Below are 23,607 nucleotides of genomic sequence, written 5' to 3'. Positions count from 1 at the left end.
TAATGCCACCTAACAGGGAAACATGATTTTTCAGTTTCTGGTGTTTTAATCTTGAACAACACTACGAATATTGTTTGAGGGAAACTTATCAAACTAATAAAAAACTAATTTACAGCACTTGTATCATTTATCATGATCCTTTGTGTCATTTAGTAGCACTGATTTTCTTCTGTAGGCTTCACTAACTTTCCTTTTGGCAGCAGGAGAAGAGACGTCACTCTCGTCGCTCGCAGGCAGAAACAGACGAAACTGCCTCGATGAGTCAAAAACAAATTGTCCTCCCTTTTCCGACCGCACACTCGTTTCCTGTAAACTGTCTGACGCGGTGACGCGCTGTGCGACGACGTGTCCGGGCCTGTAGACGCGCGGCACCAAGCCAGAGTCAAGTGGGGACGACGTTCATCCTCCGAACACGGAACAGAAATCCACCAATCAATCCAACTCACAGTTCGGGTTTTTATTTGATTCATCTGCCGCCATCCAAACGGAAGAGCTTTAATTGGTTAATTCTACTAAATCTGGCGGGTTACCAGACTAACGAGCGTTGGATGGTCGGAAGGTATTTTCTCTTCTCTCTTGACGGAGATAAGCTTTCAGTCTTAGTGCTAAGCTACAGGCTAAAAAACCCCTGGACCCGTCTATGCACTGGGATGAAAACTGACCTCCTGATCTGAATCTGGGTGAGAACGTATTGTAGAATTAACCAATAAATAAATGGCACCAATCAAACAATAACCCAGAAATTACTGGAAAGTAAATTCTCTCAACCTGATGAACACTGACACTGGCTTTACTGAACACTAGAGAAGAAAATGTAACAAATTTGAAATTTGAAGTTATGTTAAGTTATGTATTAACTGAATTTAGACATGAATGTATCCACCTTTGTCAGCACAACTCAATAAAATCTTTAATATAGAGTGGATCAGTAGGAACAAGCCTAAAAACTACAGTAAATCAATTTAATTTGAGCGGGAATTTTTGAAATCTAAGACATTAACTTCAGTATAAATCATTTGAACTGGTTTATGAATATGAAAAGATTTATGCTCAACAAGAAAAGATAAAAAAAAAACAGGCAGGAATTTCATATACTTGTTTCTTCTGGCAGTGGACATTTGGACAAATTGAACTTTTTGATTCATATATTTAAAAAAAAAGGCTCTTTTGATCCTTCATGTTGTCATTTTCTTTTACAGGAACTATGGTAATTATCTGCAGAAGAAGTGGCACTTAAACATTCATACTGGTGATGTCTAATAAAATGTTGTTTTTTAAATTCTTTTGTGCCGAAAATGTGTTTAGTTGTGCTGTTGATGTCGAGTAGCGTTGATCTTGAACAATATCTGTTCATTGAAACGAGGTTATGGATCGTGACGTTGCTCTGAAAACAAAGGACAAGAGTGGCCATTTTGAATTCAACTCATTATTGCAGTAAAACTGGTACAGAGTAACAGATTACAAAGCTCATGGCACAGTCACTTAAAAAGAGAAATGAGGTGTGTATGTACAACAAGGAGGGAAAAGGAAAGGAAAATGAAAAGTTAACATTTTGGCTAATAGAAACATCAGGGGTATAACATAAAATGGAGATACTGTAATTCGGGAGATGACTTTGATTATACAACAAAGAGAAAGTATGAAATGAAGCATCATAAAAATAACATTACTTAAAAAATACATTTAGCACTTAACACTGACAGATTCAATCCTCGTGTTTGACCCAGGTCCGATTCAAAGCAGCTCTTCCTTTTGACAAAAAGCTTCAATTTGTATTTATTGGCAAACACTGAAAAGAAATGACTGAAACCGTCTGATATCTTTTTTTTGGGGAAATAGCTGATTGTTTGCTGACGACCTGCCGTTTTATATTAGCAACGCTCCAATCTTCTACAAAATGTTCATATATTAATCTTGGATTCGGTGTCGAGGGTCTTTCGTTTAATCAACATTTACAAAGACATTTTATTTTTGAGGGAAAAATAAATGCAACATGAGTCAGAACTGCCACCGGGGGGCGACAGAGTGAATTGATATGTGTGCGATCTTAGGATGCCTCGGTTCAGTTTTCATAATTTAAGCGGTTAAACGTTAATGTAGTGTGTTTTGAAGTTCTGGCATCCTGCATTTCTCATTAATATTTAATCTTCTGTTTTTACATTTCTTTTAGGTTTAAAATATTTTTTTCCCCTCGTAAATTCATTTATTAAATCAAATGAAATCTTTCACATGGCCCCGACAATTGTCTCGTGTCCGCTCTGACACGCTTGGTTCTTGGTGAGATAATTAATTTGACTCACACCTCAGATGGTCGGCAAAACCAAAACCACGTACAGTACTGAGCACCACTGACCCAAACTAAAAGTTGGCACCTGGCTACTGTAACCGGACGAATACAACCCACTCACTAAAACTCAAAACAAGTTCATCATCAGCTTCAACGTCATCATCGCCCTCACCCCACAGAAAATGTTTTATGAGTATTTACACAGTTCTCTGCAAAGAATACAATTGAAAACGGTAATGTCATGAGGCATGGAGAATTAAACAAATATCATATATCTTTTATGATTCATGAGTCCTCCCTCAAAACCCCTCAAAAATGTTCCCCACAGATATAAACAAATGTAAAAAAAAAAGAAAGAAAAAAGATTTGGAACTTTGACCTCACTACATTTTCAATGTGACACATTTTTTTCAACACACACTGAATTTTTTACTTTTTCATCTTTTAACAAAAAAACTGATACAACATATTTCTAAAACACAAAGTAACAACAGTCTACATGTAAAAATATAACTTTTACATACACAATTTCAAAATAATGGTAAAGGTTCGCCATTTTGTTGCATACAATTTACAAACGTCTCGTGTGTGTGTCGTTGCCGTGGATACATAGCGGTGGATGGAGCTGTTGGAGCGCCACTCCAATTTTGTCCTGCGCAGGGTGCCGTACTAGTCAAGAGGATGTTGTCATGGCAACAACGGAGAACACAACAAAGTCAGTCGAAAATTTTTCTCGCCAACTTCCGCCGGTTCAGTCTTTGAGAAAATACTTCCTCCCCCCCGAGCAAAACACAAAGAATGACAGAAAACGGCACCCTCCTCATATATTGTATATATTTTTTTGTACATTTATATATAGATTGATTTATTCAAATAGATTCTTTTCCAGTTTCCGTGCCTTTCCTGTTGATTGGGTCGGATTTTTAACCGCATCGAAAATGACCACCGACAGAGAACAACGCTGCCGGGTAGAGAATTGTACTGTTTTTTTTTTTGTTTTTGTTTTTTTGTTTTTTTACATTTTCTGTAATAGACAGGTAAAACCAGAACAGACAAAGAAAAAGTAATAAGAGAAAAAGATTCTTCTTAAAAAACAGAGAGAGAGAGCGAGAAACAAAAAGAAAATCTGTTTTACAACATACAACCACACACTTTGTACTGAAGACTACATTGGCTCACGGACAAGCCGATCAATATTGATAAAAAGCTGATAAGCTATAATACAAGAAGAGACGCGTTGTTCACCATGGAAACAGGGACGGGGCTTGGGAGGTGAGGTTAGGGGGTTATGGAGGACTGAGGGGTGGGGGGGGGGGGGCGAGGACCGCGACGGGGGGCTCGTCTTGCTAAATCAAGCGTCTGTCCCATTGGGCTTGAAGCCAGAACACGCCGTCTACTTACATATAAGTGTACAGTACATTAAATACAGTTTCGTTTTTGTTTTTATCCAAAAAATACTTTTTTTCTCCTTTTTTAAGCTTTTTTTAAATTCCCAGGTCTGGTAAAAAACCTGACTGCATAGAACCTAACGACTAAGAACAGGTTTCCCTAAGCTTGCATCCTATTAAAAGACCAGGTAAAATGTCCTCCTCTGGTAACTCCAATGATATGAACTCTAAAAAGGCACATTGGTAGAAGTGAATGTTCAAATTGCATCTGTGGGACCGCCTGGGGGGTGGAGGGGGGGGGGGGGGGCAAGGAGACCGGGGGGAGTGGCTGGGACTCTGGTTCTGGGCTCATAAGGCTCGGCTCAGCAGTGAAGACAGCACTTGGACTGGGGATCGAACACAGGTCTGGACTGAGGGGGTGAGGGTGAGACGGGGGCGTTCAGACAGAGGATCTTGCAGATAGTCCAACAAGCCGTAACGTTTCCTTCTCAATCAATCTAGAGTTGATAAATCTGTTCCTGCTTCCACCTGGTGGTGGTCAGGACTTCTGTCACGGCCAACCCCAAAATCGTATCACTCAGAAATCCTGTTGTATGAGTAGAGCTTCCTAAGAAAGCTGGTCAAAGAACAAGAGGCAACCCTTTCTTGCTAGGCCTCTGGACCGGTCCCACTTCGGCCCACAGCAGCTAAACGGCTGCGAACTGTCGCTGGTGTTACGGACAAATCTGTCCTGATACCTCGAGTCCTCGCGAATGAGCCAGACTCTACCCACATTTGGCCCTAGACAGAAACACCAGTCGTTCTTTGCCTCAAGTCCAGCTGCCTAAAACCTAAAACTACAACCTTCTCACGCATCTTCCTTCCAAATCCCGAGAGGTTGTGCTGTACCAACCAATCCAAAATCACTCCTCATATCGAACAGGAATCAGATGGAACTGCAGGATCAGATCTGAGAGTCTACAGTGGAATGGATCGTACCAGGAAGTTTCTACTCCAAGGACTTGAAGCTAAAATAGACGTAGCAAGAGACACAACGACGAAGACTCGTCCTACAGCCCCCCACGGTTGGTTCTTGGGGCGGGGTACGAGGGTGAAGATGGGGTTCGAGGTTTAGGAATATGATTGGAAAGACACTAAACCAGGAAATGATGAAATCTTACGAATCCAATAACGGAATGTTTTGATTTGCTGCTTGGCCCCCCCCAAAAAATGATACACCCCCCTCACCCCCATGATTGTTCCCTTGCGTCCCCTGCAGTTTCATCACCGTTTGGACCTTCGGATTCTCTAACCCCCCCCCCCCCCTCCACGACAACCCCACCTCCTGTGGTCTGAGGCCTTCGGGACATCGGCAGCACTTGATTCAAGTAGATGCGATTCAGGGAATGTGCTAAACGTGGAATAGAAATCTCTTCAGTGCTCAGTCCTCGTCCCTCTCATCCATCCGTCTATCGGTCTCTTCTGTCATCTGTCCATCCTCACAACCACCTACCTAGCGATCCTTTGATTTCAGTTGGAACACCAAACATCTGACTCTGGATGTTTTCAAGACCTTTGTCGAGAAGGAACCTTCAACAATAACCTCAGATGAAGATGTCAAGGAAAGCATTGTCTTTCTGCCGCATTTAAAAAGTACACTTTAGCATTACTGCATGATCCTCACTCCCTTTCTTTCCCCCTTTTTAAATTTAAACACCCCAAAAGAGTCTTTCACTGGTTGATTGATGAATTAATTGGTTCAGTGATTGATTCTCTTCATCCCAGTCGATACACACGAGCCATTCAGGTGCAACAACTCTCGAGGGGTTTTTGATGAAGGAAAATTTAAAGTCATATTTTTTGACGTCTGACAAAAGTCGATGTGGCGATTGGCATGAAACACGTAAAAATACCATAAACATAAATGTTCATATTTGTTTTACACTTTACAATACCAAAGTTTCGGAGGGAATGCTTTAGAAGGGAACAAGTTGCCCCCGTTGTTTAGCCCCAGGTTTTTTCTCTAGGTATCTATGATAGTCAAAAAGCATTTGTGAACTCAATTTTTTTCTCAACAACAATCGCAACATTTTGCTTCCAAATCTCTTCTTCCTTTTAGTTTGTACTTGAAGTCGGTGGTTTACAGGTGGGGAGGGGGAGGGGGGGTATGAGTGGTCAGTCTGCTTCTGGAATACTTCTGGAAATTTGACTGTTCTTTTGTTCAGGTTGCTTTGCTTCTCTGTGTGTGTGTATCTATCAGACTGGTTTGCATCCAAGCGGAGATCAGGCACAGCTTCATCCACAGTGCGGCGTCAGATTGCCGTTCAGTCAGAGACGCGGCGCCGAGGGAGGCCGCCGCCCGCCGACCGACCGACCGCAGCTGCGCAATGTTGTTGCTTTTTAAAAAAATCTCTTGAAACACTTTGTGATATGTTTTGTTCCACTCTGAGCTGAGCAACCCTCGCCTCCTCACAAGGTTTTCATCATTTGTTTTCCTTTTCTAATATATATATATATACTATATATATATATTTATATATATAGAACCCTTTTGTTCTTTAAAACTGGGAATGCTGATAAAACAAGAAGTACAAGAGGAATTTCTCGGGTGATGTGATTCCAAAGACTTTTGTCCATTTGCTCCGACGAGCTGCCACTTCATAGCAGCCGTGTGACGGCGGCCGTTTTTTTTTTTTTTTTAAACGTCTCCACCAACGTAGCATCCAGTTTCACTTCGGCTGCAGATGCAAAGTGACAACGGCGACGAATGTGACTCTGTTGCAGTTTGTGTTCTCGACAGAGGAGGAGGAGGAAGAGGACGAGGAGACAAAGAGGGCGAAGAGGAGGATCATCGGAGACGACAGACGGGAGGAGAGGAAGAGGCCGATCTGACCGGTCGGGCCGAAGAAACGACGGGTTTGATTGAGTGCTGGGTTGTCATGGAAACGGCGTCAGAGGAAGTGGTCGCTCATCATCTTGATGAACTCGGGCACCTTCGACCTGGAGGGACAGAGAGAAACGAAAGAGGGAAAAACAACTTGTTTACTTTAACTCTAAAGCCCCAACTAGTGGCCTCTAGTGGTTTGAGCTTGTATTACACCCACAACAATAAGTGGCAAAAAATATATTAACTTTGTCCAATTATAAGCCAACATATTCATGGAGTGGCGAAAAATGGAAAGAGTAAATCTTCTGGGGAGCAAGAACGAGCTCAATGAAATAAAAAGAAAATATCTAATTGGGATGTTGGGTCTTTTTGGTGGACAAATGGCTGATGGAACCACCAAATAAATTGGATTCATCCTCTGGTGACCATGAATTTCCACAGCAAATAAATATTCTGGTCAGCAGTTCCTGGGAAAACTTACTCCAGATCGATTCTGGGCCAAATAATGACAGAAATATTTCTTTGAAAAAACCTCCTTGTTGGTGCGTTCAAGGACCCGTCAAACTCTGGAGTCCGTGACATTAGTCGTTGTTGAGCAGAAACAGACCAAAAAGTCATATGACACAAAAATCCAGCATCCAGTTGATCCACTTTGTTTGAAACCTAGAGATTACAGACACATTTGTGCCACACATTTTAATCTTCACATTCTGGATGTTGGAGTTTTGCTGAACGCACCAACAAGGAGAATCTCCAAGTTACAGAAAAATACAAAACAAGTTTCTTAAATGTTGACAGTTATTTTCCGAGAATAGGACTGAGATGTAAGATTCGTAAGATGATTATCATATCCTTATTTTAAAAAGAACAAAAATTATTTTATTGCTTTCCCAGACAATTCGGTAGATATTTAAGGCATCTTTGGTTCCATGTAAGGTCATTAATATGTTTAATATTAATTACAAATAAAGGAAAACAGACTTTGCTCTATGTCTTCCACTGTGAAGCTTCTCACCCTTTGATTCCTCAAGACTACAGAACTTTAGTAAACAAGCTTGACTTCACACGATGCAAACACAAATAAAATCTATCTGCAAAGTCGTCGGGCCGAGATCACAAATGACACATTTTTCAGAATAAATCAGCGACAAACACACAATCACACACATTAAAATCGCACTTACTGCCAATCTGTTGTTAAAATGTACCAGACCAGACAGAACCGAGCTCATGTCACATTATCATCAGCTCTGTCAGACTTTTACCGTCAGGAACTGAAACAATGTTTCTCTACAAATTCATAAATAAATAATCAGGGACAATTTTTTTTTCATCGAATGACAATTTTTCTACATGTTGTCTGTGTAAGTTTTAACCACTTTGGTGAAATGACAATACAACTGGATTTGCGATAAAAATTCCCCTAGTAAAACAAATTCAATCAAATATCTATGGTCAATGTTACTAAATGTAACAGACACTGATTCATAATGTGTGATGCAAAAAGTGTATATATATATTTACTTTATTATGTTTTTTGTTTTGTAGACAAATTCACATGATAATAAAGTGTAATCTTATCTTAAATATGAGTTATCACTTTTCTATGTGATACTTAAATAAGAGCATATGAATTTTTTTGTTAACTTTTACTTATAGCTGAGAATTAAAACTTGTTTTCTCTTCCAATACTTTCGTGGCCGGCTCAGTGACGAATCTATGCTTCTATATTTCCAGTTGTATTGTCGTTTTGGCCGAGGCGACTGGTTAACGAGAACACAAACAACACATGGATTCATATCAGACAACTTATGGACAAGTCACTTTTTAAACTGAAAACACAAATTTCTGTTTTCAAAATTCCTTCATTGGAAGTGTAACCATAAAGAAATTAAAGACTAGAAACCTCAACTTATTGTCAAAGTGGGGAAGTTTTTGTTCGTTTGTAATTTCCAATTTCATGGCTTCATCAAAAGAATTAAAAGTTTCTGAACTGGTGTCTGAATCAGAGATCGTGGAGCTAAAGGTACAACAGCAGATTAGTGTATAAGTGAAATCTTCTGACCATTCACGGGGGGATGAGGAGGAGATGTTGCTGCGTTTTTACATTTGTCCCAAGGCGTTCGACCCTTCGCCCATGACGGCGGCGGCGGCGTGGTGCGCGGCGGCCAGCGAGAGCGGGGTCCCGTCCGACGACACCTTCTCCTCCTCGCGGCGCTTCAGGCAGGCGGCCTTGGGGTTCAGGTTCCGCTCTGGAAGGAGGAGGGAACAGGAGGAGATGTGGTCGGATCACGACTGAAGACAATCAACAGGTGCCACTGCTGCCCTCTCCTGGAGCTGCTGGGGCACTACACGCACGTCCCCTTGAAGCAACTTTAGTTTCAAACTATTGTTGGACTGATTGAACTTGTCACTTTGTAATTCATCCTTGAAGTGAAATTATCAAAATCAAATTTTAAATCGCTGCCTCCCTCTGCAAAATGAAAATATTTGAAATGTCTGTGAAGATTCTTATTCTTAGGTTAATATTTGATTATAAAGTTGAGTCGGGGGCGACTGGACTTGGTTCTAGATATTTCACCTCTCCAAGTCCTTCTGTACCCAACTCTTCTCGGATAAACATTTGAGCAATAAGACGACAAAACTGACAAAAACAAGCAAATGAGTAAATAAAAAACAAAGAATAAAAGCATCTTTATGTCTGTTAGAGTCTGTTTTCTTAAAACTGACCTCGGACTTGCTGCTCCAGACTGAGGATGACGGCGACGGCCTGGTGCAGGATCAGTAACTTGGTCTGAGGCTTGTCGCTCTTCAGGTGCAGCTGCACCATCCGGCCCAGCTCCTTGAACGCCTCGTTGATGTCGCGGACGCGCAGGCGCTCCCGCGCGTTGTTGGCCATCCGCCGCTCCCGCTCCCGCTCCATCTTCTGCTCCGGGGACAGGTCCTCGTCGTCGGGGTTGCTGCGGTGACCAACCGGCCAGGACGGGGGAGGAGGAGGAGGAGGAGGAGGAGGAGGAGGAAGAGGAGGAGGAGGAAGAGGAGGAGGAGGAGGAGGAGGAGGAGGAAGAGGAGGGATTTGAGGATGGAAGCTCGGTTTAACTTTGAGGAAGTTACAGTTGACTGTGCTGAATGAACAACAACAACGCCTCCACCGATCTACTGATGAGCTAGATCCTGACCTCTCAACAGACTTGAGATCCTTGGAGTCGATGTCCTCCTTCTTGCTGTCCAGGTTCTTGGAGTCCTGCAGGAGGTTCTCGTCGCCCTCGTCCTCCGACTTGATCTCTGAGCTGACGGAGGAGGCGCTCTGGCCCTGGAGGCCTCCGGACAGAGCTGCAGGAGGGGGGACACGCGAGATGATGCAGCATTTCAACCCACATTATCAAATTCAAAAGATTCATCCCTTTTTGTGCCCGGTTGGAGTCTACAACTCACAGACGCAGACGGAGTCAGGACCAGTGACAGAGAGAGAGAGAGACAATCATTTGATGAATTTAAATCGTCATTAATTGTTGTCGTCTTCCTGAGGTTTCTTTGTCTTTCAGTGTTTTTTTAAATCTTCCTCCCCTCAAACCATCCTCATGTCCGACTAGACGGCTCCGTCTGTTCTGCATAAACAGTAACAGAGACAATGAAACGGGAACGTGATTGAATTTCTAACTAAACTAAATTCACTGAGTACCTTAGTACAGTAGCATTAGTAGTATTTTCAAAAAAGGAAATTAAGGCTCAAAATCCTGAAACAACACGACAGAACGCTCCAAAGTCAGAAGATGCAGATGGCCGACACACAGTCAACAGCTCATTCTCCAGTCGACCTCCAAGATGGCGGCGTGGGAGAGTTGTGGTGCGGACGCTAAGCCTCTGTCTCGCCGCTCGGCTGAACAGCGGCGTCTTTATTTGACGTCTGTATGGATCCGTCACTGGGACGCTGCCAACATCTCAGTCAACACACACACACACACACAACTGTCGGCCATTTTGGATCTCCGTTCGCCTGACTGGAGGCATTCTGTGCTGCAGCTCAGAGTGACGGCCTGTGTGTGTGTGTGTGTGTGTGTGTGTGTGTGTGTGTGTGTGCGCGCGTCTGTTTCCACACAATCACCGTGTGTTTTGTGCATTTTAAAGTGTGAGGACTTGTGAAAGTGTGAAAAGTGACTTTGTGCCTCCGAGAGTCTGAGTGAAACCAGACAGACGAGACCCGACAGCGGAGGAGACGGAGCGCAGACAAACTCAGGGAAACGCTCAGTTTGAATTAACGCAGCTCTGCAGTTGCTCTCAGGACCAGACGACACACAACCTCAGAACCCAGAGAGGTCAGTGTGCAGACTGAGCTACTGTCCCACAATGCATTGTTGGTGCTGTCATCGTTTCTTCTAATGGTGAATATTTTTTGTTAATAATAAAATGAAATGTGAACATGAAAGAACAAAGACAACGGCAACTTGGACAAAGGTGACAAACTTCTGTGCACCAATCAGGATTCAGTTGATTGACAGTGGGAGGGCTGTCAATCAAGAGTTAAACTCACCAAATAACGTCAATAATAATTGACTTAGATTTTTTCGTAGTCATGAATATTGAATATAGGCCTATATATTTTTTTTTATTTTTTTTTTTAAATAAAAAAAATTCAAGGGGCTTTAAAATATTTTGTTTATGGGTGTGGATCTGATCCAGAAACATAATTTTTAGCATGAAATGTTTTGGAATCTTACTTTCCGTATATTTGTTAAATAATATTTGTCTTTACAAAGTTGCTGCTGCACATATTCAATCATTTCCTGTAAAAGATCAAACACTGAAGTTTGTTGATTTCCTGCAAACTTAATAGAAATAAATCCAACAGAGGCTCAGGATCCTGGAATGTTCTGGATTATCTCAGGATTCATGTTCAGCTGTCGACAGTTTGTGTAAAACACCACGTTAAATTATACATGTAGAATAAATTATATATGAATACTTTTAAATTCGTCCATCTTCACCAAGAGATAAAATCTCATAAAATAAATATATCTATATACAATATATATACAAATCTGAACTTCACTGTTCATCATCTTGTTTTTTTCTGAATGAAAGACTCGAGGAAACCACAGCTCTGTCAATGCAGGAGCTCTTTCTGCCAAAAACATTTTCAATATCCTTTATTTACAGCCTCCACCCACCCTGAGTGTGTGTGTGTGTGTGTGTGTGTGTCTCTCTCACCTCATTACACACTTGGCTGTGGCTGCTACTGGCTGAACTTTGCTGCCAGCAGACTTATTTTCAGCCTTTTAAAAACCTGCTCAGGGCTAATTTGCTCCGCTGCGCGCTCATATAGACTTTTACTCCTCTACAGCCGTATAACACACACACACACACACACACACACACACACACACACACACATTCATTTAGCCTCCTCTTTAAGTTTTTTTGAAGTTGAAGCTCGCCAACTGAAATGCGTCTCTAAACTCTCTGATTCTCGATCTGGTACACGTGGGAGCGCAGGTTGTCTGCATATGTTTATTTTTATTTTGTCACTTAAATTTGTATGGTCAATTTTGCAAACATATCAAACCACATGGAGACAATACGACAATGGAGTGTCTGCATATGATTTAATGAGTTGAATATAAGAAGAGACCAACCTTGCAGAATGCTCTTCCTGGCATCGCCCCATGAATTGCAAGGGTTGGGGGGCCGTGGCGACTCCCCGCGGTAGGGGTCGGGCTGGTTGAGGTCCGGCGAGGTGGCCGACTGAACGGGCAGCTGAGGCCCCGGCCCCTGACCCGCCATCGAGTGTCCGCCACGCAAGCCGCCACTGCCGTCTTCTCTGTGAGAGGCCACCTGGAAAAAGAGGGCGGAGACACACAGAGAGGTGAAGATTTTTTTTTTTTGTTCTGTATGTTGCTGCCTATATATTAAACATTATATACAAACATACTTATTTTGGTCCCAGAATTACTATATGGACTAAATAAGATGCTCCTGAAAACATGAGCGATATGGCTCCAGAGACTCACGTCATTATTTACACGTGATTTTCTTACTGTGAAAATATATTGTGAGTGGACGAATAATATGTTTTAACTGATCATCACAAAATGATCAGGCAAACTTTCTTTCTTCTCCAGATGTTGTAGTTTTATCTTTGGCCTGTTGAGGGCGTCCTCTGCCTTTGTAAGTCACTAAAGGTCTCTATCGGTCTCTCTCTCTCACACGCACACACACACACACTCACACACACACACACACACACACACACACACACACACACACACTCACACACACACTCACACGCACACACACACACACACACACACTCACACGCACACACACACACACACACACATCATCATTCCTTGAGAGGTTTTTTTTCTCGATCCCGTCCTGTCATTTAGGTAAACTGTGTTCCGCTCTTCCATTTTCCCTGTGCTTCTGTGTGTGTGTGTGTGTGTGTGTGTGTGTGTGTGTGTGTGTGTCAGTCTAAGTTCATATCTCCATGTCTGACATGTATATTTACTGGGTTTTTTCTAAACTCGAGTGTGTTTCCTTTGTTTTTTATGAGTTTTTTCGATGGATGCTGTAGGCTGTGTAGACCTGTGTGTGTGTGTGTGCTTGGCTGAATCCTATCCATCTGTCTGCTACACACACACACACACACACACACACACACACACACAAACACATGAAAGCACAACAACTGACAATTATCTTAATGCCCATATGTTTAATTGTGGGATTTCTAATTCCCAGAGCACCGAGCAGCTTCCAGCAGGGACTCAGTGTTTTGGCACGAGATGGGCTCGCTCCCGTGTGTGTGTGTGTGTGTGTGTGTGTGTGTGTGTGTGAGTGATGCCAGCTCTCTCTAACTGCATCCTGTGGTTCAGAGTCTCTCCCTCCGTCCTCTCCCTGAGCTTTGTTTTATCAGCAGGACGATACGAGTCATGATCGATGTTTTAGACCCGAACACGGTAACGGTCCGCTGGTGAATAAAGTTGTGAGCGACCGACAGCTGAGTGGCGTTGTGGGGACGCAGTGTGGACGCAGTGTGGACGCAGTGTGGACGCAGTGTGGACGCAGTTACTTTATAGTGTGAATAAAGTTGTTTTTTAAATGAAATCCCTCCGTCTGTCTTTTAATCCTGCCGGCTGACACACTCTTCATGCAAATATCACAAAATGTCGACCACATGTCAGCGTGTGTGTGTGTGTGTGTGTGTGTGTCTCCTCAGTCTCTCTGTCCACACGTCTTTTTTCCCCTCCTCTCTTGTTGTCTTTCCTTACGTCCTCCCTTCCTGTCCTCTGCCTTTCATCGCCGCCCGGATTCCCAAACGTAAAATGGCAGCGGGGAGAGAGACAGAGAGCGTGGCGTACATTTTTAATGCAGGGCTTTTATATTTTTAACGAGCCTTCCCTTCTCTCTTCCTTAATTTAGTTCAATGAGGAAGGAAGACGGGGAGACAGACGGAGGAGATCAATATAAATAAATAACACAGAAACTGATCCGCTGCCGGTGCATTTGCCACAAAAATCGCCGCCACGCGTCAACTGGTCCCCCCCGCAGGTTGGAGGCGTCCGATTGGACGACAGATACGCATCGGACGCATCGGAGCAACGTGAGGAGCAAAATCTGTTGACTTTTTCTCTTTTTCTTCAGCCGTGGCCATGAGTCCGGGAGAAAGCCAGTAAGCGGACCTTGAGTCAAGATTATTTCGTTGGCTTTTCCACACTTGTTAAGGTTCTTTCTGATTTTCGTCAGAGCTGCGTTCAAGGACACATCTGTGTTTAGAGAGTGAATAAAAAAAAGAGTGAAAAGAAAACAGTGAATACTGTTTTGTTTTTTTCATCCTTGCCTTAAAAAAAAAAAGTTACTGTTCAGCAGCCAACTCTCGAAAACTCAGATGTCGGAGTGTCCTTGAACGCTCTCAACTGAATCATCATGTTACAACATCATCATAACAAGAACCAGTTTTCGTGACGTGAACATACGACAGTGGGTTTGGTTTCTGTCCGTCCACAATGAACAACGTACATTATTCCAGTGAACTTCTGTATAGCAGACAAAAAACCACTCACTGTTGCTCGTCTGCAGTCAGTCGGAACATGGTTGGATGTCGGAGCTTCACTGAACGCATCACGAGGAGCGTTTTTTTAGCTTCCTACATGCTCCTGTGATGATTCTGCAGCTTTTACGAAACAGAGAACTGAATACTCCAGTCGGGTCCTGGTCAAACGCAGCTGATGAACAACGATCATAACTGAAGAAATTAAACTCTGGACAAATACAAAATGAATATATATATTTTCTGCTGGGAGAAGATCGGTCAACACATTGTTGCAGGTTTCATCCGGGTCACGCAAGGCTTCACAGAAACTGTGTTTAAAGAAATTATAACTTGGATTAAACCAATTACAAATCAGGCTTTTTTTAACCAATTAGAGAATACGGTTCTGACCAAGTATTTGAAGATTACTTTGACAAAATTTGATTTGATTCTCGATGATTTGACACATATTTAAAGACAATAGGGTCATCCATAACATCCCAAAATAAAACAAATTTATAGTTTTTTTTCCATTCATTTGTCAGATTAAATGTTTGTTTGCAAAATCTTTCACAATTGTTGACTTATAATTCTTCTATTTGTTGTTTTTCTTCTGTGTTTGGGCTCAGACATGAATAAATGTCATTTCAATAAAGCGGAGAGAGAAAAAAGAGAGAGAATAAGAGTTGGAGGAGGAGGAGGAGGATCTGAGTAACTGTCAACTGCAATGTTGTTGATCAGTGCGAAGTGTGTTCATTTAAAATGTGTGTGTGTGTGTGTATGCGTGTGTGTGTGTGTGTGTGTGTGTGTGTGTGCGTGTGCGTGTGTGTGTTTGTGTGTGTGTGTGTGTTTGTCAGTTCACTGATTACACGGGAGGAAGAGAAAGAAGGAAATTTCTGGGTCAAGAGATGACGCACACACACACACACACACACACACACACACACACACACTCGTCATGCAGTTGTGCACAGTAAGGACGAGTTCTGTGTCGGTGTCTGTCTGAGAGAAACAAAAATAAACTCTGCCAATTTACTAACTCGGTAAATTGTAATATTTCACCCTGCATTAGACGAAGAGGATTTCTGCAATTTCCATTTGTCGTTTTCGATTATTGTCTGAAAAATGAAGAAAAAAAAAATATCCATAACACAACTCTGCAAAAAAAAAAAAAAAGATTCAGGGGCCGGAGGAGAGGAAGAGATGCAACAGGAAGAAGTCCAATTTGGAATCTCATCATAGTCGCCACATTCCTCAATTTCTTTATTCCAGGGAGCAGCTGCAATGCTACGTGCTACATAAAGAAGAAAATCTAAAATATTTACCTCCTGGTGGCACTTCACTTCATTAAATTATTAAGGAGCAGATTTCATGTCAATCTTGTGATTATATTTAGAACAATCAGAGATCTTCCTCTCCCGCCATAATGTCGGAGGCCACTAGAGGTCGCTGACCTGCTTGCACAGACAATCAGTGGCTTGGATTTCTTTTCAAGGTGAAATTAATTACTGAGCAATTGCTGTTGATAATCAGTTATTGTTTTTATACTTAATCTTTTTACGGTGTTTCATATTTATGTTTTAATTCGTATTCTCTGACAGCTGAAGAGTAAAAATGTGAGTAATTTAATAAATGTGAAGTTTAGACAAAGTCTACACTGGTCTAACTTTAACACACACACACACACACACACGGGGGGAAACAGCCTCCACACTGTACAGTCTCTCCTCTGTGTGCAAACTGAACACTTGACAGAAAGCACCTGCTGCAGACACGCACACACACACACACACACACACACACCCACACACACACACACACACAGAGCTCTGTGTTGAGGTTGGACTTCCATGGGAGGAAAAGTACGGCAACTTTTTCCAGTGGCAGGATTTGTGTTTTTTTCTTCTTTTTTAATTTTTCCGTGCAGTGAACAGAGCGGAGGACGTCAGACGTCTGTGTCGTGTAAAATGTCATTTAGAAGAAGAAGAAAACAAGAGAAGTGAAACAGAGGGAAATGGAGGAAAGGGAATGTTCTCAAGGGTCAAAGTCAAAATCCATCTGGTTGATTTATTGACACGAAATGAATCGAGAATTTATCCTCCTGTCGTCTGTTTTGTGACGTGATACATGTTAAATATCATACTTGGGTTTTAAAACACTAAACTGTAAAGAAAGAACGACTGGAATTACAGCTCGTTAATACACAGTCCCTTTGTTTTTTTTCGGAGCTTTCAAATCTGCTGATGAAAAGTTAAAATGCTCCAGATAAAAGATTGTGTAGGTTTTTGTTCATTATTTTTTTTATAATTTAAATACATTTAATAAAACATACCGTGTGCATGATAAAAGAACATTACATTATTTCATTTTGCGTCAGTTTGAACTTTATTTTATGCGTGATGTGTAATTATTAACATTTTTCCGTCACAGTTTTGTATTTTCATCACTCCGACCTGAGACTCTGAACCGTGTTGCTTTAAACAATTATCACCTTTCTTTGTATTTTATCATCTTCAGGAACACGAGGCTGCACGCGATCACGACACACACACACGTATGTTCCCATCACACGGCTTCTAAGTAGAAGCGGTGGAGGCGACCGGCGCTGAGACGTGATTATCATACGGCAGCGCTGCACATTAGCATACGGGGTCGGAGAGGCTGTTTACTGTGGATGACCATCGCCAGGTGAAGGTCGGTGTTGAGCATCAGTTCTGTCACATCGGTGAATAAATAATGAATTGGAAACAAAAGCCCTGAATAAAGTGAATTAAATCAACTTGAGAACACGTGTCATTTCTGCCTCCGGCTCGTCTCCCACCTGTTTTCAGCGGGTTATATTATGCAACGCGGCCAGAAGTATGTGGACATCAATGCTGATGATATGTGACGACTGAACACGTGTTTTCTTTATTAGCTAATAGCTTTAGCACATTTCTTGGTAGGTGTTCCATTAAATGGGCGCATTAAGATGTCTATATACGTATTTGTAAAAAAAAGGGGGGGGGGGGGGAGATTGTGTCCATATACTTTTGGCCATTGACGTTTAGACGTGAAGCCCTATAAGGCGGCTGGAGGCTGGAGGTTCGATCCCAGATCTTCCGACAGTGTATGACTGTGACAGAAGAAGTGGGCTGAATGTGTGTGAATGTGTGTGAATGTGTGTGAATGTGTATGAATGTGTGTGAATGTGTGTGAATGTGTGTGAATGTGTGTGAATGTGTATGAATGTGTATGAATGTGTGTGAATGTGTATGAATGTGTATGAATGTGTGTGAATGTGTGTGAATGTGTGTGAATGTGTATGAATGTGTATGAATGTGTGTGAATGTGTATGAATGTGTATGAATGTGTGTGAATGTGTGTGAATGTGTGTGAATGTGTATGAATGTGTATGAATGTGTATGAATGTGTATGAATGTGTATGAATGTGTGTGAATGTGTGTGAATGTGTATGAATGTGTATGAATGTGTATGAATGTGTATGAATGTGTGTGAATGTGTGTGAATGTGTGTGAATGTGTATGAATGTGTATGAATGTGTATGAATGTGTATGAATGTGTGTGAATGTGTGTGAATGTGTGTGAATGTGTATGAATGTGTGTGAATGTGTGTGAATGTGTATGAATGTGTATGAATGTGTGTGAATGTGTGTGAATGAGTGTTAATGTGTATGAATGTGTGTGAATGTGTGTTAATGTGTATGAATGTGTGTGAATGTGTGTGAATGTGTGAATGTGTGTCAATGTTTGAATGTGACCAGTCCTGTAAAGTGCTTCGAGTTGTCGATAAGACTATAAAAGCTTTATATAAATAAATACAGTCCATTTACCATATAGAGTTTGTCGTTATTGTACTGGAGGTAAATGCAGGGCAGTAGATTTCCATCATTTTATAGGGGGCGGATTAAACGACGAAGAGTATTAAGAGGCATTAGTGTGTTTTACAGCAAAGCGATGCAGAATATGATCCATTTCACTTGGTGTAACGCTGCTTAATGGAGCGAGAGAGGGAGACATTCATCCTGACCCTTCCCCTTGTTTCAGGGTCGTCGCTTGCTGAGCTGATCGTGATGCATCACAGGCAGAAGAGAACAGAAAATACGTTTTTTTTCCAAAAAACCTCCAGAGAATCTGGACGGTCGCACGTTTTCCTCTTCGTCTTCTGGTGGTTTTGAACCCAGAACACATTTAGTTCCACGTCACGTCACTTCCTGTGCTCTCTGGTGTCTGCGGGGAGTCGAGCTGGGATCAGACCGTTTGACATGAACCCAACGACGCTCCAGAACCACCCAGTCAAACTGAGGAACCCAGTCCCTTGGACAGATTATGTACAGTTCAACAGAGAGACTGTCTGCAAACATTTGGACGCGTCCGAAAAAATATATGGATAAAAGACTAAAGACAATGTGCGTATCTCATGAACTGTATATAAAGAACGAAGAGTGAAGCCAAAACATCATGTTCGCCCCCTGGTGTCTGGCTGCAGTAAAGGTCATAAGCCCCGCCCCCCTCCATGTTAGCAGATGGGGCATGAAGCAAACTGAAGAAAAAATCAAAGTAGACGTTAAATGAATCTTTCACAAAGATGGTTTCTGTTATTTTAGGTCTTCTTATCACACTGGTGTTTGTTCAAGTGTTCATGTTTCCTATCACTTTGGTTTTACTTAGTTATTAGATGTTACATTAAAAAATGGCTTAGACGTCATGATTGACAGCTGCCACTGACTCGTCAGGACCTGGATCCCGCGGCTCCTCCTCCACGATCACTACTGCACAGACTCTGACTCCAAATGACGTCAAAGGCACAAGATGGCGGCGCCCGCATCCAGGATTCTTTAGCCTCATTTTGGTGCGACGGGAGGAAGCGGAGACGCGTCGGCCATCTTTACACACAGTCTGTGGTTTATCTGGTGATGCATTCCTGTCTCTCTCTCTCTCCCTCTCCCACATCAGTCTACCACCTGTTTTCCCAGAGTTATGACCTCAGCCTGCAGGCGTCTCTGCCGAACACTGCCAAACTACATACAGCTGCGTGTGTGTGTGTGTTAAAGAGACGGAGAGAGAGAGAGAGAGAGAGAGAGAGAGAGAGAGAGAGAGAGAGCACGTTAATGGGAAGGTAAAAACAAAAGATGGGAAAAAGGGACAGAAAATAAAAAAAAGGTAAATGTGACAAAATATGTGACAAAAATAACAACAGGGCTTGTGAGTGTGAGAGAAAGAGAGAGAGGGAGAGAGAGAGTGTAGTCACGGCAACAAGAAGGTAAATGGAAACAATATGAAAAAAGGTATTATGGATAGGAAATATATATAGAGAAGGAAGAGAAAAGAAAAAAGTAAATGTCACGAGACGTACACGAAGCAGAAGCAGAGAAAACAAACATGATTTTACTAAGGTGATTAGCAAAAATGTGCAGATTATTAAAAATCTAGGAAACTCCTGTGTTGCTACTTTCAAGAAAACTTCAAGATGAGAATTTTACGAGCGTGGAAAACTCAAAATGCACCGCTCGACGGAGGCGAGTCCCCACAACGTCTGTGGGATGTCACGTCTGGGTCCCCACTATGTGACGTTAACCAGCCCCATGCTCTCACAAGTGTGTGTATACACGTGTGTGTGTGTGTGAGAGAGAGAGAGAGGGAGAGAGAGCCGAGTTATAGAGCTGGTGTTTTTTCAGACTTACAGTAATGAGTCTGTTTTTCTATCAGCCATTAATACACACACACACACAAACACACGCACGCACGCAGACACACACACAAACACACACACACACACAAACACACGCACACACACACACACACACACACAAACACACACACACACACACACACACACACACACACACACACACACACACACTGGTCGTAATGACTACACAAGGAGCAATTTATGAGCGCACATGTGTGTGTGTGTGTGTGTGTGTGTGTGTGTGTGTGTGTGTCCATAAGTAAACAGGGTTTTCCAGCCCACATCCTTCACTCGACCTGATTCTCTTTTTCCACTCGCTGCACACGAATGAAAACAAGTCAAAATGTATCTGGAATCATTTCAAGATTAAACTGAAAAGTGAGTTTGTAAAAATATAACTACGAGCAAAATGGTAAACGATGAATGTTTTCTCGGGCTAGAAACTTTCGAGTCGCTTCATTAAAAACGTTATCCCTAATTTGTATCTGAGCCACGTCCAAATAAAGAGGAGATGTATGATTCAAGTGTTTTCAGCTTTTTCCTCTAAACCACAAACTTAAAATTGAATCATAAATCGAAACACACGTCAGTCTTTCATTCACATCTTGTATCTTGGAAAGTGTTAAAAGATAACAGATTAAAATCAGAAGTGTTTTATTATTAAAAATTATGAAACGTGTAATTTAAGGTGTTTTGTTGATTTAGTTGTTTTGTGTGTTGTGAAGTTATTAAGTTCCCTTAGACACACACACACACACACACGCACACACACACACACACACACACACACACCTCATTATAGCGTCAATACAAAACTGAAACTGTGACGTTTTCTTTTTTTTTCTGGTTAGTTTCTGATTGACTCATATTGTAAGAGTTACTGTAGATGACTCTGGTAATTTGAATAATAATTCAAATGTTTTCTTCCACTAAAACCAAAATGGTTTTGTTTTCCTTTTACTAGGACCAAACTAAAAATGTCCATGAAATTAAAATTGTGAGGTTGACTGAATATAACTGAATCTAAAATGGCTGAAAGAATTAACTCCACAACAGAGTGCACAGAGTCTGGTGTGTGTGTATTTGTGTGTGAACATCTGGGGTGTGTGCGTCCACACGTGAACATGGACAATAAGGTACAACACAAATAAACAAAGTGGATCCGACTGAACATTTTCATAAATGTGTTTACACTGGTTTCATAAAGCTCTCGCTCGCTCGCTCGCCCTCCTACAGTACATCTCCGTGTGTCTCACAGCTGTTTGGTTCTTTATGTTTATTGTTTCATGTTGACAAAAAGAAGTAAAGTACGGAAAATATTACTGCCGACTTTACTTCACGGTTTCACTTCAACCTCCCCTCGTCTCTTCGCCTCCGGGCCGATTGTGAATATTACATTCTTTGGCCAAAGGCCTTGATTTTCTGTCTGTGTTCTTAAAACACCATGTTCCCGTGATTTTTTTGAGATTATGTATCCTGTGTTTTCCAACATGAGTCCCGATGTCAAGGCGTCATCTACCTCTGGTGTCGCCCTTCCACCCTCAACCACACCACAAACACATCCGGGGTCTCGGGGTCCTTACCATGAGGGCGTGTCTGTTGGCCGACAGCAGTCCGGACCCGTAGCCGCTGCCCAGCGCGCCCATGGCCCCGTTGTGCGAGTGCGCGGCGCCGACGAGGTTGTGCATGTCACCGTGGCCGCCGGCCATGCCCGTGGACGGCCCCACCGCGTGGCTCCGCAGCACATGGATGGCGTCGTCCAAGCGCTCCAGACGATCCTCGATACGACTTTGCTGCGGGAGGAGGAACAGACGCAGCAAAGACGTGACGAACCTGTTTCTACATCTGTGACGTGCGATGTAGTTTGGATGCTGCTGGACGTCCCCAGGTCCAGTTTATTAGTGCGTGTGTGTGTGTGTGTGTGTGTGTGTGTGTGTGTGTGTGTGTGCGTACCAGAGAGTGCAGCGGAGCCTCGTAGTTCGGCGATGACGCTCCCTGTCCACCGTTCCTCGACCAAACAGCGGAACTGGCGGCTGGGGAGAGAGGAGCCGAGGAGACACGGTCAGAGGAGGAGATGGGGAAACGTTTGACATAACCTGGCGTCACACCCAGTGCATGCTGGGATACGTCTGTGCATGTCTTGAGTGCGGATTAGAGGCCCAAACCCTCCCGTTCCTTTTCATGTGTCGGAAAGCAGAAAACCACTCGACGAACGTCACCGACCACCGGACAAAAAGACACGAGGAGTCTCTCGGCGAATCCACTCACGGAGCTCGGACATAATAGACAACGGGGGGAAAGGGAAGAAAAGAGGAAAACAAACCGACTCATATCTCATTGCAGAAATGCAAATATCGGGCTTTTGTTTTTTTCCTGAAAAGGTACAAGTGGCTGATTAGCATGGGCCCCTCTGCAGAATAAACAGGCTTTGTGTCGCCGCCGCGTTCCGCCTTTGTGTTTGGCAGCTCGCTGGAGGGTTTTTATCTGAATCGATAGGTCTCATTAGCTGGTAGACAGAGGAGAGACTTGTGAGAATTCACATGCATACGAGGAGAGAGGGCGGGCTGGTGAACAGAGTCTATACAGAAGGTTCAGGTTTCAAGATGAGAGACAAATTCACAGATCTTTTTTCTTTTTGCTCGGATAGAAAAAACTCGGCACCAATGTCATTCATGTGGACGTTTTTGTAAGAAAAAGTGGACATAGTTTTCTTCAAGAGCATTTTTAAAAAAATAGTTGGCTAAAGATGCTTGAGGCAAATCATCCACCGCGAATCACTGCTAATGCTAAAAACATCTATTTGATATTTCATCCTGTCACTTTCTTTAACATTTTCAATGATTTCCCAGGATATAACGCACGGAACTCCATCCATCCAATGCCTTCCGCTTATCCAGGAGGAGGTTGCAGAGGCATGCGTCTAAGCGGGGTGTCCCAGACATCTCCCCCACCAGCTCTACAGCTCCTCCTGGGGATCTCAAGGCATTCCCAAGGCCTGGAGGCATATGAAGTCCCTACGGCGAGTTCTGGGTCCATGTCCAGGTCTCCTCCCAGTTGGACGTATGCGGTAGACCTCCAAAAGACAAGAAGTCCGAACCAACTCCACTGACTCTACTCCGAGCTCCCTCCGGACGTCCCGGCTCCTCACCTGACCCCTGAGGCTGGGCCCAGACGCCCTACGGAGGAGGCTCATGTCGGAGGGTCGGAGCGTAGATCGTACGCCATCGGTAAATCGAAAGCTTTGTCTCATGGCTCATCACCATCCGATTGACCCGGTCTTGATGGATATTTGTGTACTTCCCACCACAACCGCTCCTTTGTTTCCTCTCCTTTTCCTTATTC

At 42.8% G+C, this 23,607-nt stretch overlaps 1 protein-coding gene across 7 annotated transcripts in view; it reads right to left on the bottom strand.

The window, feature by feature from the left end:
* Positions 1-1,410: 1,410 nt before the first annotated feature.
* The window catches only part of LOC118285581 (transcription factor 4-like), a 156,775-nt gene continuing 134,578 nt past the window's right edge, over positions 1,411-23,607 (bottom strand). For 6 of the 7 annotated variants that reach the window (XM_047329338.1, XM_047329339.1, XM_047329337.1 and 3 more), the window contains 7 exons: positions 22,219-22,298; positions 21,849-22,058; positions 12,175-12,373; positions 9,721-9,874; positions 9,272-9,501; positions 8,649-8,793; positions 1,411-6,654 (listed from right to left, as the gene is read on the bottom strand). In XM_047329338.1, the coding sequence (XP_047185294.1) occupies positions 6,606-6,654; positions 8,649-8,793; positions 9,272-9,501; positions 9,721-9,874; positions 12,175-12,373; positions 21,849-22,058; positions 22,219-22,298 (1,067 nt within the window). In that variant the 3' untranslated portion in view covers positions 1,411-6,605. Of the gene's footprint in view, positions 6,655-8,606; positions 8,794-9,271; positions 9,502-9,720; positions 9,875-12,174; positions 12,374-21,848; positions 22,059-22,218; positions 22,299-23,607 lie in introns of all 7 variants that reach the window. The other variant, XM_047329336.1, reaches the window with a different exon arrangement.

This window comes from Scophthalmus maximus, chromosome 20 (assembly GCF_022379125.1).
Source record: "Scophthalmus maximus strain ysfricsl-2021 chromosome 20, ASM2237912v1, whole genome shotgun sequence".
NCBI lineage: Eukaryota > Metazoa > Chordata > Actinopteri > Pleuronectiformes > Scophthalmidae > Scophthalmus > Scophthalmus maximus.
This window is presented reverse-complemented; position numbering and strand designations above follow the sequence as displayed.